The sequence below is a fragment of the Thamnophis elegans genome, chromosome 6, assembly GCF_009769535.1.
Source record: "Thamnophis elegans isolate rThaEle1 chromosome 6, rThaEle1.pri, whole genome shotgun sequence".
NCBI classification, from domain to species: Eukaryota; Metazoa; Chordata; class Lepidosauria; order Squamata; family Colubridae; genus Thamnophis; species Thamnophis elegans.
In genome coordinates, this window is record NC_045546.1 from 8,854,517 (window position 1) to 8,870,360 (window position 15,844).

General features: G+C 43.9%; 1 protein-coding gene across 1 annotated transcript in view; it reads right to left on the reverse strand.

The window, feature by feature from the left end:
• The window catches only part of NOX4 (NADPH oxidase 4), a 176,749-nt gene that overhangs the window by 102,906 nt on the left and 57,999 nt on the right, over window positions 1–15,844 (reverse strand). The window contains 1 exon segment of the mRNA XM_032220101.1: window positions 7,444–7,504. Coding sequence (XP_032075992.1) covers window positions 7,444–7,504 — 61 coding nt within the window.

Sequence of the window (15,844 nt, forward strand, 5' to 3'; positions counted from 1 at the left end):
TCTCTTTGAAGCTCATGTTTCTTATTCCCATTCAGTTCTGACTGACAGAAATAATTGCGGGAAACACAGGAGTATCTTCTCTGGGAGTTAAGCTTTAAAGGGTCTCAAACTGAGATCCTTGCTATTTATTTATTTATTTTAATTGAAAGCCATTCAGATGGGGACTCCTACTTGGTATGCATATCTTGGTTTGCATTCATGTGCATTTTTAATGGTTTATTTTGAATTCAAAACAAAACACAATCTGGGTTTCTCTGGATTTCAGGATGGCCAGATTATTAGCAATATATCTAAAACAGGAAGATGTTCCGTCCAATCAGACACAAAGGGAAAAGAAAGTATACAAGCTGATGGAGAAGAGAACAGGAAAAAGAAATATTTATAGGACCTCTAGTTTATAAACTCCCAGTTCTGCAGGGTATCCTAGACAGAACTAGCACTCATTCAGGGAAACTAGAATGATTGAATGAATGAATGAATGAATGAATGAATGAATGAATGAATGAATGAATTGGATTGATTGAATGAATGAATTGGAATGAATGAATGAATGAATTGGAATGAATGCATGAATGAATGAATGAATGAATGAATGAATGAATGAATGAATGAATGAATTGGAATGAATGAATGAATGAATGAATGAATGAATTGGAATGAATGATTTTTTATGGGTTCCCTAAAGCTGGTAAGGATAGGACCTCAAAATCCTAAATAACAAGGCATTCCTTTTAACTTTGAAGCCACCACAGAAAAGGCCCTATCCACTATCTAGCTATAGGAGATAAAGAAATTCCATTAACTTTAAATGGTTCCAAGCCATTTAACCATTTAAAGATGAGATTTAGCATGTTGAATTGGGTTTCAGAATAAACTGATAAAGGAAGCCAGACATTTTTGGTCAAGAGCTCTTCTTCATCATTCCACCATGCATGGAATCAAGGAGACACAGATTCCGATTCAACAATATGAAAGAAGTGTCTAAGAAGCAAGGAGCATTTTGGATCAATAGAAGATGCAATTACTAAGAGAGGTGGTAGGTTCTCATTCATTGATTATGCTCAAGTAGAGATGAGGCAGCCATCTGTCAGGGCTGCTGTAATCTGCATTTTTGTGCCAAATAGGGATTGGGATAAGATAGCCTAAATGGCCCCTTTCAGCTTTCAGAGGCTAGTCTGCCATCTGTCACAGATGCTCTGATTTTTATTCCGCTACTGTACAGGAAGCTGAACTATGTCTATGATTTGACAGCAATTCCCTTGTTTCATTGTCAGTCAAAGATGACAGTTTTGTTTAAGTGACTGCTGCTCCCACCCACCACCACACACACACACAAACTATTTTATTTTTCTCCCTGCAACAACGAAATCTAGGAATTGTGAGAGGCTTCCTTGGTCATGCTTCAGAAGTTTCCATAATAGATCAAGGATGTCAAACTCGATTTCATTGAGGGCTGCATCAGGGCTGTGTTTGACATGGGGGGGGCATGGGGGTGTGGCCAGCTTGATATCACTACTTTCGGGGGCACCTGTGGTGGCCTGAGCACTCTGCCAGCGAAAACAGGCTCCCAAGCTCGTTTTCGACTGTGACAGCCTCCTGCAACCCTTTGCCAGCAAAAATGGCGCTCGAGAGGGCCGCACGCAGCCCTCCCAAGCTCAGTTTTCATTGGCAGAGGCACTGCGGGACGGTCCTTCGCTGTTTCCAGAGCTGCCCCTTGAGCCAGATCCAAGCACTCTGTGGTCTGGATCCGGGCCACAGGTCTTGAGTTTAACACCTCTGGATTAAAGGTAAAGGTTCCCCTCACACATATGTGCTAGTCGTTCCTGACTCTAGGGGGCGGTGCTCATCTCTGTTTCAAAGCCGAAGAGCCAACACTGTTCGAAGACGTCTCTGTGGTCATGTGGCTGGCATGACTAAATGCCAAAGGTGCATGGAATGCTGTTACCTTCCAGTGGTGGGTTTCAAAAATTGTTCAAACCTACTCTGTGGGTGTGGCCTCCTTTGTGGGAGTGGCTTGCCACCCATGTGACCGGAGGGGAGTGGCTTGCCCCCCATGTGACCAGATATGAAGATGCCGACGACACTTGTCAGAACCACCTTAAATTACCTCACACACAGCACTGACATGCATAAGAATATGATGTAAACTTGTTTTTTAAAAGGCATCTTTGGTTTGCGTTAAAACAACTTCAACACACGCAATGTTCTGATTGCACCACAAACGCAGTAGTCATCCTTACCTTTCACAGAGGCACTGAGTTTTACAAATATGAGCATGATAGTGTAGAATAATCATATCCAAGGACCAGTGGCGGGTTTCAAAAAATTTTGGAACCTCTTCTGTAGGTGTGGCCTGCTTTCCGGGTCCACTGGTGGAACCTCTTCTAACTGGTTCGGTAGATTTGACGAACCGGTTCTACCGAATAGGTGCGAACTGGTAGGAACCCACCTCTGTTCCCTTCCCACCAAAGGTGGTTCCTGTTTTTCTACTTGCATTTTTATGTGCTTTTGAACTGCTAGGTTGGCAAAAGCTGGGACAAGTAACGGGAGCTTGCTAGGGATTCAAACCATCAAGCTGCCGACCTTTCTGATTGACAAGCTCAGCCTCTTAGCCACTGAGCCTTTTAAATTAAGTTGTTCACTTAACAACTGTGGCAAGAAAGGTCGTAAAATGACGCAAAACTCACATAACAACTGTCTCGCTTAGCCACACAAATTTGGGCCTCAATTTGTGTTCCTAAATCAAGGACTACCTGCGATTTAAATTAGACAGTGGGCAATCATTGTCACTGTCTCTGCTCAGAAGTCACAAGTTTAATCTCTCCCTCTATCTCCTTCCCTAAAAATCTGAATCACAGCTATCCAATGGTGGTCGCTAGTGATTACATTCTCCAACACTTCATCTATTTAATCACATCCCTTGGGGTACTCAGGATGATATATTGCTCTACTGGGAGATCCTTCTTCTTATTGCTAAAATGTAGTAGGCCACAGAGATCTACAGAGCAATTGTGTGCTTTCTCGGCTGAACTTGATAAATCTAACAAATAAATCAATACATTTATCCAGCAGAGGCCAATCCAGGGGTTGATGAGCCCCTTGGCAATCATGGTGGCCATCATAATTTAAGCTACTAAGGCATACTAGCCCACAAGACACCCATTACCTATTTTGAGCTCCCCTGTGGGTTCTGCGTACAAATCCATGCAAAGATTCTTGAAAAACACATCACACATCTCATTGTGTAATTCTTGCATTGCTTTGCTTTTTGGCAATACTTTTCAAATAATGACAGGTCGTGCACTGGTCAGGAAGATATTCCTTATATTTGATATTAACAAGCAATTTCAACCAAACTTGGTACACAGATGACGAACTTTCTGGAAACAAATACTGTGAGGGGTCTGTGTTCTGCTACGATACAGCCTGTTGTCCCTTCAAATGGCTTCTACTGTACTGCCTTAAAATGGCTTCTACTGTACAGCACAGTGGAGTTGCCATGGTAATGGCTTCACAGTACTCCACAAGGGGGCTCCATATGATAAGGGGGGAAATCCAACATTAGAAATTACGTGTGGTCCGGACATTTTCCCTCTATAAATAAATAACCGGACAACATTAGGTTATAAGCTTGTATCTGATATTAACTCCCTAAGTACTTCAGCAGGTCTTCTATCTTTCCACCTTAATTATTTAGGATTGTTTCTGGAATGGATACTTTTTTTTATTAAGGCAAACTGTATTCCTGCCAAGAATGCCTTCTACATACATTCTAATGAACGTCTAGAGTATAATTAGAAAAGAAAAGGAATTAAGGATAGCCGTATGCTGCTCTCATTTACCAAAATGGTTAGGATGATATGACTCCGTTTTTCTTATTCCTGCATCAAAGAAAGCATCAACATATTCTTGGGTCATAGCTCCCCTCAAAAGTTCCTATCCAGAATTCAGATTGGAGAGCCAACCTGGTGTAACCTTTAAGTGTTAAACTAAGATTGGGGAAAAAACATCCTTTAAGAGCCAAAGTGGCTCAGTGGTTAGGGTGCAGTACTGCAGGCCACTTCAGCTGACTGTTATCTGCAGTTCAGTGGTTCTAATCTCACTGGCTCAAGGTTGACTCAGCCTTCCATCCTTCCGAGGTGGGTGAAATGAGGACCCAGACTGTGGGGGCAATATGTTGACTCTGTAAACTGCTTAGAGAGGGCTGAAAGCCCTATGAAGCGGTATATAAGTCTAACTGCTATGCTATGTTATTTTTAAAATTAAATTAAATCAAATCAAGAGAGCAACTAACAGCAAAAGGATATAGTTGTCGATCATTTTTTCTTACAGAAAATTTAAAATGAATACATGGCAGAAGGATATAGTTGTCAAGTGTTTTTTCCTTACAGAAAGAATTAAAATGGATAAAACGATGATACAAAAGAAAGTAAAACAGAAATTAAGGTGCAATTGTGCACCAATGATGAAAAGGCTATTGCTAAATGGTAAACTTTTGTTGAAATATAAAATGGAAGAAGAACAGGTTATCTGTATGATAATGTAGGCTAAGAATATTGGTTATAGGGTTAGGGTTTTCAGATGGATTCATGAAAATATGTGGTAGAATAGGTTGAAATTTATATTATGATCTTAAAGAGAATAAAATCTATATATATAAATGGCTGTCCATGTGTGTATATTCCAGCATAACTATGGAACGCCTTGAGCAATTTCAACCAAACTTGGTATACAGTTTACTTAACATCTGGAAACAAATACCAAAGAAAACAGGCTCCCGAACTCCATTTTCGGTTGCGACGGACTCCTGCAACCCTCTACCCGTAGCCCTCCTAAAGTCTGTTTACTCTGGCAGAGGCATCACCCTCCAGTCCTTCACTTTTTCCAGGGTGGCCCCATGCAGTGGTGGGTTTCAAAAATTGTTCGAACCTACTCTATGGGGGTGGCCTCCTTTGTGGGAGTGGCTTGCTGCCCATGTGACCAGATGGGAGTGGCTTGCCACCCATGTGACCGGATATGAAGATGCCGACGACACTTGTCAGAACCACCTTAAATTACCTCACACACAGCACTGGCATGCATAAGAATATGATGTAAACTTGTTTTTTTAAAAGGCATCTTTGGTTTGCGTTAAAACAACTTCAACACACACAATGTTCTGATTGCACCACAAACGCAGTAGTCATCCTTACCTTTCACAGAGGCACTGAGTTTTATAAATATGAGCATGATAGTGTAGAATAATCATATCCAAGGACCAGTGGTGGGTTTCAAAAAATTTTGGAATCTCTTCTGTAGGTGTGGCCTGCTTTCCGGGTCCACTGGTGGAACCTCTTCTAACCGGTTCGGTAGATTTGACGAACCGGTTCTACCGAATAGGTGCGAATTGGTAGGAACCCACCTCTGGCCCCATGGGCTAGATCTAAGCACCCCGTAGGCTGGATCTGGATTTTTTTGCTTATTTGCTGACTTGCTTCTTCTTCGTCTCTTCTTTTCTCTTTCCTTTTTCACACTTACTTTCTATTTTTTTTCCCCTCTGAATGTATTATAGTTATAAAATCTGTTAATAAAAACTATTACTGGTTATGTTTGTGTACACAAATCACGTATATGTATATGCCAATGGGATCATTTTCGTATTTGCGTTACCATGCAAATGACACATCTTCATGAGATATATCACACAGTAAATAATTACAGCACTAAAAGGGGGGGGGAAACACCCTCCATGAACTGAACTCTCCCTTCCTCAAATAAATTAACTCTATCTGCCCTTTATTTTTATAACTCTAGGGTTTTCCCCCCTTACATTGTTGATCCGAATGTTAAGCCATTTTCATTTATTCAATTGCCTTTCTAGCCAACCTACTTGATGCAACAAAAATTAAAAGAGAACCATAGAATTCCAGAGGACTATGTGAGCCAAAAGGGTATTACCCACCACCCAGGAGGAGAAGCATATGGTAAAATGAAAGGTAATGTGACAATCACAATAATGATATAAGATGTTAAGTAATTGAGAAGGCAATCAAACAGCTGGTACAAGAATCTCCTTACCTAGCAAGGACACATTTTCTGTGACAATTCCCAGATGCAATGGAAAGGAAATAAAGGCATAGCACACAAAATATCTCTGGGTTAGGATTATAAGCTGCTGAGAATTTACCTTGAAGTAACATAGGCAGCCAATACATTTTACAACATTATAAAACAAAGAAACTGTCAGTGAGGCTGGAAGGAGGAGTCAAGTGAGCACCTAGCTTGGAGTCATTTCTAATCACAAGCAACATATGAACCCCACCCCCCAAAGATCCATGAAGCTTTACCAGGCTGTTCCAAGGGAAAGGCAAGCAGTCTGGTGACATTCTTATAATATAAGTGGTAGACAATAAAGTTGTCTACCACTTACATTACAAGAATGTCTAAAATATCTAACTTTAGCTATTCATGAGTGGCTCTGGTTGCTTGCATCTGACTTTCTCTTACACACACACACTCAAACAGACACAAATCAAGCCACCTTACAGGTAGTGCTCGGCCCATCACCACAATTGAATCCAAAGTTTATGTTGCTATGTGAGACATTTGTTAAGTGAGTTTTGCCCCATTTTGTGACTTTTCCTGCCACAGTTGTTAAGTGAATCACTAGAGTTGATAAGTTAGCAACCTGGTTGTTAAGTGAATCTGGCTTCTCCTTTGACTTGGCTTGTGAGAAGGTTGCAAAAGGGGACACAGCAAAGGTCATAAGTACGAACCAGTGGCCAAGCATCTGAATTCTGATCACACGATCACGGGGATGCTGCAAAGGTCATAACTATGGAAAACGGCTATAGGTTATTCAGTGTCGTAACTTTGAATGTTCACTAAATGAACATTGTAAGTCAAGCCCCTGCCTGTATTTATGATTAACAAGACCTGTTATCCAGTTTTGGAAGAGCAGGGTGTTTATGAGCATACTTCAATCAATTCATACCACAATAAAATTGTTGGGAGACCGAGATGGGAAACAGGGGTTATACTCTGCAATGACACACAAATGGTTCGGATTTTGTATCAAGGTATTCATTACAAGACAGAGATGTGGTGGCTCAGTGGCTAAGCTTGTTGAGCAGAAAAGTTGGCAGTTTGGGGGTTCGAATCCCAAGCGCTGCGTAATGGAGTGAGCTCCTGTTCCTTGTCCCAGCTTCTGCCAGCCTAACAGTTCGAAAGCACGTAAAAATGCAAGTAAAAAAATAGGGACCACCTTTGGTGGGAAGGGAACAGTGTTCCATGCACCTTCGGTGTTTACTCATGCCGGCCACATGACCCTGGGGATGTCTTTGGACAGGGCTGGCTGTTCTGGCCCCCTACAGTTGGAAATGGCTAGCAAATATGTGCGAGGGGAACCTTTACCTTTACCTTATTCATTACAAGAGATAGTGTACAGCTGGGCTGTTGACATACCTGTCCAGTCTCCTACGACTTTAATGTGCACTCCAAATGTTGCCTTGGTAGCCGTTGGACACTGCAGAATGAAGCAAGTTAAAATAGTCAATAATAAAGCAATACTATAGTAACACTTAGCAGTTAGACTTATTGTATATACTGCTTTACAGTGTTTTACAGCTCTCTGTAAGGGATTTAGAGAGTCAACATATCACCCCCCACAACAATCTGGGTCCTCATTTTACCCAACTCGGAAGGATGGAAGGCTGAGTCAACCTTGATCTTGGTGAGATTTGAACTAACAAATTGCAGGCAGTTGGCAGTCAGCAGAAGTAGCTTGCAGTACTGCACTCTAACCACTGCACCACCGTGGCTCAGAAAGATGGAAGTAGGGATCTCCATTGGGTTAAAGTAAGGGTTCCCCTTGCACATATGTGCAAGTCATTCCTAACTCTAGGGGGCGGTGCTCATCTCCGTTTTAAAGCCAAAGAGCCAGAGTTGTCCAAAGACCTCTCCATGGTCATGTGGCCAGCATGACTCAATTCCGAAGGCACACAGAATGCTGTTACCTTCCCACCAAAGGTGGTTCCCATTTTTCTACTTGTATTTTTTACATACTTTCGAACTGCTAGGTTGGCAGAAGCTGGGACAAGTATTGGGAGCTCACTCCGTTACGCGGCGCCAGGGATTCGAACCGCCGAACTTTCTGATTGACAAGCTCAGCATCTTAGCCAGGGGTGGGTTTCTCGCCCCGTTCCAACCGGTTCGGTTGGAACGAGGCCGGCGGCGTCCTCGCGCATGCGCGTGCATGCGTACTAGCGTCTGTGCGATGCTCCAGCTGCTCCTGGAGGATCGCGCAGGCGCTGTATGCGTCCTGCGCATGCATGGAAGCGCAGAATTCGGCAAAACCGGGTAAGGAGCGGGCGCGGGCGCACACGAGCGTGCGGGCACGGGGGGGGGGCTTCGCCATTCCCGGAAGTTACTTACTTCCGGGTTCGGCGACCAACCGGATCGCGGGGACCAAGGTGGCGCAGTGGTTAAATGCAGCACTGCAGGCTACTGCTAGATCAGCAGGTCAGCGGTTCAAATCTCACCGGCTCAGGGTTGACTCAGCCTTCCATCCTTCCGAGGTGGGTAAAATGAGGACCCAGATTGTTGGGGGCAATATGCTGACTCTCTGTAAACCGCTTAGAGAGGCCTGAAAGGCCTATGAAGCGGTATATAAGTCTACTGCTATTGCTATTGCTATTGAAACCCACCCCTGATCTTAGCCACTGAGGCACCGTGTCCCACCCTCATTGGTTGGTTACTAGTAATTACTAGTCTCCATCAAATTTGGTAATCCACTCTAACACAATCACAAGGAACAGGGCACTTCCACAGAGCGCTGTTCTCACTCTCTTTCTTCTCTCCACTATGGCTCACAAGCCAAACTGAGCACAACTTTTTATCTCCTTCCTTCTGCTAGTTAAGACATCAGGGAACATCCTCAGCTATGCGGTAATTTTCTCCTTGATTAATTAGCACATGGATCAACAAAGAAGACAGATCATATCTTGCCGTTTGAAGCATTACAGGTTTTGATGTAATAATAATCCCTTCACACCGCTCCCCCACATCCTAGGAAACACATTGTTAGCATTCCCCCAACATACCTTTGGAGGCATTTGTCTATCGGTTAGAAATGTTTTTGTTAAGAAAGAGGGGCTTCTCAGGTGCAAGCAATCTGGGCCATTGGTTAGGTTACAGCACAGAAGATTTGAGCCACGGTGGCGCAGTGGTTAGAGTACAGTACTGCTGCCTGTCAGCTGCCTGCAATTGGGCAGTTTGAATCTCACCTGGCTCAAGGTTGACTCATCCTTCCAAGGTGGGTAAAATGAGGACTCAGATTGTTGGGGGCAAGAGGCTGACTCTGTAAACCGCTTAGACTTAGGACTATAAAGCACTGTAAAGTGGTATATAAGTCCTAATGCTATTGCTTACAGAGGGCTGTAAAGCACTGCAAAGTGGTGTATAAGTCTAAGTGCTATTGCTAGTGCTATTTATTACACCCTATATGCAAGAATATGGTCAACTGATATTCAATACCAAATTGGTGACAAATAAGGGTGCCAGCGTTCCAAGAAATACACCTATAGAAAGCAGAACTCTGAGGCAAGTAGATTTCTCAAAAGAACAATTTCATTGGATACATCATATTGGTACAACTGGTGAAAACCGACTCTGAAAGTTCCTGCAGTTTTCACCTGATTAAAAAAGAAAGTTTCCCTCCTTCCCCAAGTCAATCAAGATGCTATGCAATTGCTTGATTATTTTGCTCCTCCTCTCCCAGACACCTGTTGGAATGACCTTGGTTCCCACAGGAAAACTTATTATTTTGACTACAACACCCCAGCTAACTATTTCCCTCCCCTTCCTATCTAGTGGCAGTCCTGAAGGCTCAAAGATGGCCCCAGACAGGTTCACTTCAGGATTGATAAAGAGTCAATGGAATCCAGGAAGTTCGGACTTGGAGTACTAGTGGGAATGCCACAACTCTAAGCTGGTGATATGCTTAACTCTGCCCCTCTGCGCTTCTCTTACAGTACATGGCTTTTGGGATGGGTCATCCTGCTGGGAGTATGCCACACTTTCCATTTCTCTTTTGCTGGAGAAGACTCTTGCAAGTCCCTTGGACTGCAAAGAGATAAAATCAGTCGATCCCAAAGGAAATCAACCCTGGCTGTCCTTTGGAAGGACAGATCCCGAAGTTGAAGCTCAAATACTTTGGCCACCAAATGAGAAGAGAGAATTCCTTGGAGATTACCGTGATGTTGGGAAAGAGGGAAGGCAAAAGAAGAAGGGGATGGCAAAGGATGAGATGGTTAGAAAGGGTCATCAATGCAATGAACATAAATTTGGGCAAACTCTGTGAAACTGGGTATGATGATGTGCTGTGGTCCATGGGGTCGCAAAGAGTCAGGCACAACTTAGCAACTGAAGACCAACTATTTCTATCTAAAATCATCTTTCCTTGGCAAAATGTTTTATGGCGAACCTCTTGTATTTTGGCCAATGATCTAAGAAAGGATAATTGAGTCTTGAGATTAGTGGGATGATTTGTTGAGATTTGTTTCAATTTAAAACATTTGGCTCAATTAAAATGAAGTTCCCAATTAGCATCATGGAGTAGAATGCCACCTGGATATAGGAAATCAGCAGAGCTTCCACGTCAGAATATTCATGAACTGGAATAGGACATAGCAACAGGTCAACCATTGGGGACTGGCTGGAATAGGACATGGTAAAAAGGCCAGCCAATGTATAGGCATGGCAACTGGGTCAGCCCATGGGAACTATTTGGTGACTGAGAGCCATGCTAGATGGCTCAGAGCCTGGGCGTGGCTTACCTATGTAGCTCTGAGTTTGTGCAAGAGAACTAATCTAGTTTGCTCTCTGAATTGAAACTGGAAATCAATCTCTCCTCTCTACCACATTGGAAGAATCTGCTGTTGGCATTGTACATTTATTTATGTGTATAAAGAAGTTAATGGATCCTGCTGAATCAGTTATCTATGTGTGTTTTCTGGATTGGATTTTTGCAACAAACTCTGATATTCCCGTAAAGATTTTTAGTAAAGGAAGAGGAAGAGACTGATACGAAGTATAGTTTTCTAATTCCATCTTTGAAAATTCCCTCTAACAAAACAAAACAGAAAAAAAAGATTCCAAGGGCTTCTATTCATTTGTGGTTTCCAGGAAACCAGATGTGTGTAAGAAGAACCCCAAGGGAGGGAGATTGCATTTTGAGAAGAACATGGATTACTAAACCTTTCTCACACAGCACTTGGCAAGCCTTCAATGCTCTCTTCTGAACGGTGTTTACAACACCCTACATTCTTCTGAAGTCAGAGGAGAATGCACAGCCTTGCAAAACCTCGCAGACATTCCAATGGCTTTCCTTTAATATTGCCAACAAAAACAACACACACGCACACCCCACGCACAAGCTTTGAATTTTAGGAAGCACATTTCTATGTCACCTACAGTAGACAAGTGTTCCTCTGAAGGTTCTTAAGAGCCTCAGTCTCTGAGTTTCTTCTATCCAGAGAAGAAAAGCATAGGGAAAGAGGTAATGAATGTTAAGTCGGTCAAGACGAAGAGACTGGTCAATTGAGTAGATGAGTCTTGCTGTTTGGAGGAGTGAGATTAAGGGGGATCAAGTGAGTCCTTGAGACTTACGCATATCTGCCTCAAAAACCCACATGACACACTCAGTTCGGTTAACAGAGTAACGAAGTTGGAAGGGTCCTTGGTGGTCTTCTAGTCCAACTCCCTGTTCAAGAAGGAGACCCTATACCAGGGGTGTCAAACTCGAAGGTCCACAGGTCCTGCCCGTGGGGTGCTTAAATTATGGTCCACAGGGCTGACCTGAAAATATCAAAGGACTGGCCTCTGCCAGCCCCATGTGGCCCCCTGCCTGGCCTGTTTTCAGCCTCCATGGCCTCCTGCAGCATTTTGGGCTGGCAGAGTGCTGCAGGAGGCCATGGAGACCCAAAATGAGGTGGAGGGGGGGCGTGCACGGGCCTCGTAATCCATTTGGGCTGGTAAAGTGATGCAGGAGGCTCTTCATGCCGAAAATGGGGCAGAGGGGGCCGCACATGGCCCCTCACACACTGTTTTGGCTGGCAGGGTGCTGCAGGAAGTATCTGTCCCATCTCCCCCACCCCCCACTGGCCCACAGAGGAGTGCTACACCTCTATCCTATACCATTCAACACAACGTCCAGTGATGGAGCCCCCATAATTGCTAAAGGCAAGCTCTTTTCCTGATTAATTAAACTGCCAGGAAATTTCTCCTCAGTTCTAGGTTGGTTCCCTACTCAATTAGTTTTCATCCTTTGCTTCTTGTCCTGCCTTCGGGTTCTCTGGAGAATACAATTGTTTTTATTTGGAGAGTAGATAGGAATAGTTTGGAGAAGTGAATCCCAAATGTTATAGAATGCAACATAGAAGCAGAGGTGGTATTCAGCCGGTTTAGACTGGTTCAGCTGAAATGGTAGCGCCGAACTGTGGGCGCTACCAAAATATCCCATGTACCATGTTTCCCCAAAAATATGACATGTCCTGAAAATAAGGCCATGCCATGTTTTTCAGGTGGGCAAAACTATAAGCCCTTCCCTGAAAATAAGCCCCTTGGAACCCCCCCCCTCTTTGGCCAGGCACAGCGCCAGTCAGGAGCCAAGCCGCAGGGGACAGGGAACAGGCGATCACGCAGCTTAGCGCCTTTGAAATATCTCTAGGTCAGTGAATGGCGCTGTGCCCAGCTGGAAATGGAGTTTGCCAGGCGGCTGCTCATGAACGTAGTAACCTCATGGCTGCTGTGTTGCACTGCTGCGACAGGAGAACACAGCCGTTGACCCCTGAGGCTGTGCCAGGCTCTTTGGGAGCCCGCTCGCAAGAGAGCAGCTGCCCGGCAATCCCAAAGCAACAAACCCTCCCCTGATAATAAGGCCCAAGCTGTATTTTGTGGCTCAAAAGAAAATAAGACCCTGTCTTATTTTCGGGAAAACACAGTAGCCTCGTTTTCAATGCCACGTGCATGCATGCAGGCCATGCACACAAGCAAAATGCATGCACGGAAGGCTGCAGCCATGCATGGAAAGCACATGCATGCGCACCCTCACAGTTGCGAACTGGTGGTACACCTAAGTGAATCCCACCACTGCGTAGAAGGTTAAGAAACATACTTTGTCCTGCAATCCTTCCAGAATAAAAAGAAATATATACATTTCTGCCTCATGTTACTCTCGAGGGCTCTGGGGGGTACAAAGAAGATGCTTTGGCAGCCCCCTTGAAGCTTACAGGTCCATCTCCTGTCATGAGACATGTAATAACTTCTGAAGTGAAGTGCCACCATATATGACACGTTGAGAAGCTTTTAAAGATAGTTCAGAACATTCAGTTGCTAACTGGGACTGTTGAATAAGATCGTATGACACCAATGAATTGACAGCTGCACACAACTTCCAGACTCTTCTTCATTTGGGGGTGTGGCGGTATAATTTAAAGTTGACGTTGATCAATCCTGCCATGGTGCAGTGGGGCAGTATTGCAGGGTAACTCTGCCCACAGCCTGGAGTTTGATCCTGACTGACTCAGGATGGACTCAGCCTTCTATCCTTCCGAGGTCAGTAAAATGAGCACCCAGATTGTTGGGGGTTAATATGTTGACATTGTAAACCACCCAGAGAATGCTGCAAAGCACTACAAACTGGTATATAAGTCTAAATCAGGGGTGAAATCCAGCAGGTTCTGACAGGTTCTGGAGAACCGACAGCGGGAATTTTGAGTAGTTCGGAGAACCGACAGTGGGAATTTTGACTAGTTCAGAGAACTGACAGCGGGAATTTTGAGTAGTTTGGAGAACCGACAGCGGGAATTTTGAGTAGTTCGGAGAACCGACAGCGGGAATTTTGAATGGTTTGGAGAACCGACAGCGGGAATTTTGAGTAGTTCGGAGAATTGGCTGGCCCCAGAATGGGGTGGGAATGGAGGTTTTGCAGTACCCTTTCCCTGCCACGCCCACCAAGCCATGCCAATCAAGCCACACCCACCAAGCCACGCCCACAGAACTGGTAGTAAAAAGATTTGAATTTCACCACTGGTCTAAATGTTATTGCTATTGCTATCTTAAAGTCAAGACATTCCAACATATGGCTGCTAAGCTAAATATAAATTCATTGCATCTCTTTGGAATTAGACCAAGATGTTACTTTCCCCTCCGATCATTATCAAAAATAGACAGGTTAAATGTTCACGTTATGCTGGAATGGTGGATAAATTTGTTACATTCATTCTTATGCTTTAGGAAATTCGTTTAACTTTCATGTATGGTACCAATCAAACATAAACCATTTGTGATACAGGTAGTTCTTGATTTACACCCATTCATTTTGTGACCATTCAGAGTTAGTGGAACTGAATAATGAGATCTACAACCAGTCCTTGTACTCACACCCAGTATAGCATCCCCGTGTGGTCATAAAATGGGACACAATTCACTTATTAAGCACCGTCACTTAGCCTTGAATCTTCTAGTTTGCAAAGTTCATTCTATAAACATTTTAATCACAGACAGCATCATTAAAGTACCAAAATTTCACACCTAAATGAGCATCTACCCAACCCCTACCCCCTAAGTCACACAGTTGCCCACAATTTTTAGAAAGTAAATATAGGCACGCTGCAAGCATAATCTTGCAAAACTCTTATTTCAATCATCCGTTGCTGGGATGGAGAAGTTCATTCAAATCATGGAAGTTTCCTGGATTGCTTTGGGTGAGTTGCCCAGTCTAAGCCCAATGCAGTTCACAGAGATATGAGGTAGTGTGGTGGAATGTAGTCTGGAGTCCCAGAAGGGAGGGGCAGTTTCCCAGAGGGCAAAGAAGCGGCTATGCTTAAGTTTGTCTGGGAAGCAAAAAGAGAGCAAAGATGTCTCCTCCCAAGCAGTTCACAGGCAAGATTCTTTAGTCAGGCAAGATTCTGTCTTGCAAGCAAACAAGAATGAAGTGACTCCAGTGTCATTCTTGGCGCCTGAGCCAGGTAGGGGGAAAATGAGAGGAAGGAACATTGCGTGCAGGACAGTGACAGACAGAAATCAATCAATCAATGAAACCAACAACGAATAAACCCCTCTGTTCAAGATCTGGGGGAAGCGTGGTGCGGTGTGCCTAGAGGTGGAGCTCTCGCCTCACAATCAGGAGGCTGTGAGTTCGATCCTAGGTAGAGGCAGTTATTTCTCTCTCTGGGGACACTGGGAATACATCTGCTGAAAAAGACTCCACATTGGTGACAAGGAGGGCATCTGGCCAGTAAACACTCCGCGCCATTCAGATTCCACCCTGGCAAGGGATTACAGGGTCGTTACAAGAGGAGGATGATTCAAGATCTTGGGGAAATCTGCTCTCAGTGGCAGGACTGGAAGATATTGGATTAAATGGGTAATTACACTGATGTGGTTTCCAGGAATTTGAAAAAAAAAGGGGGTTTCCTCTTGAGTTATGTTAGCAAGTGCTTTTAGTTCACGGAAACAGAAAATGTCAGCAGATCTGGTTATTTTATCTCATTGCCTTTTGCCTCCAGGGACATGTCTTATTTGCCAATATACTCTCTGCTGGCTGGTTTTTTTTTTCTTTTTCCAAGCTCCAGATCTGTCCTACACAAATATACACAAATGTACCGACAAACCAGAAGCAAATGCATTTGTGCAATCAGCTGGATTGAGGCAGCATTCTCTGTGTTTCTCATTCTTCTTCCCAGGAAGCAGAACGCCCCACGGGATTTCTGCTTTCTTCCGCTTCTCAAGAATTCTGTGGTTTTTCACTCTCAGAAAACTGACTCATGGGTCTGGTTATTTACCCCTGAACTGGGAACAAAGG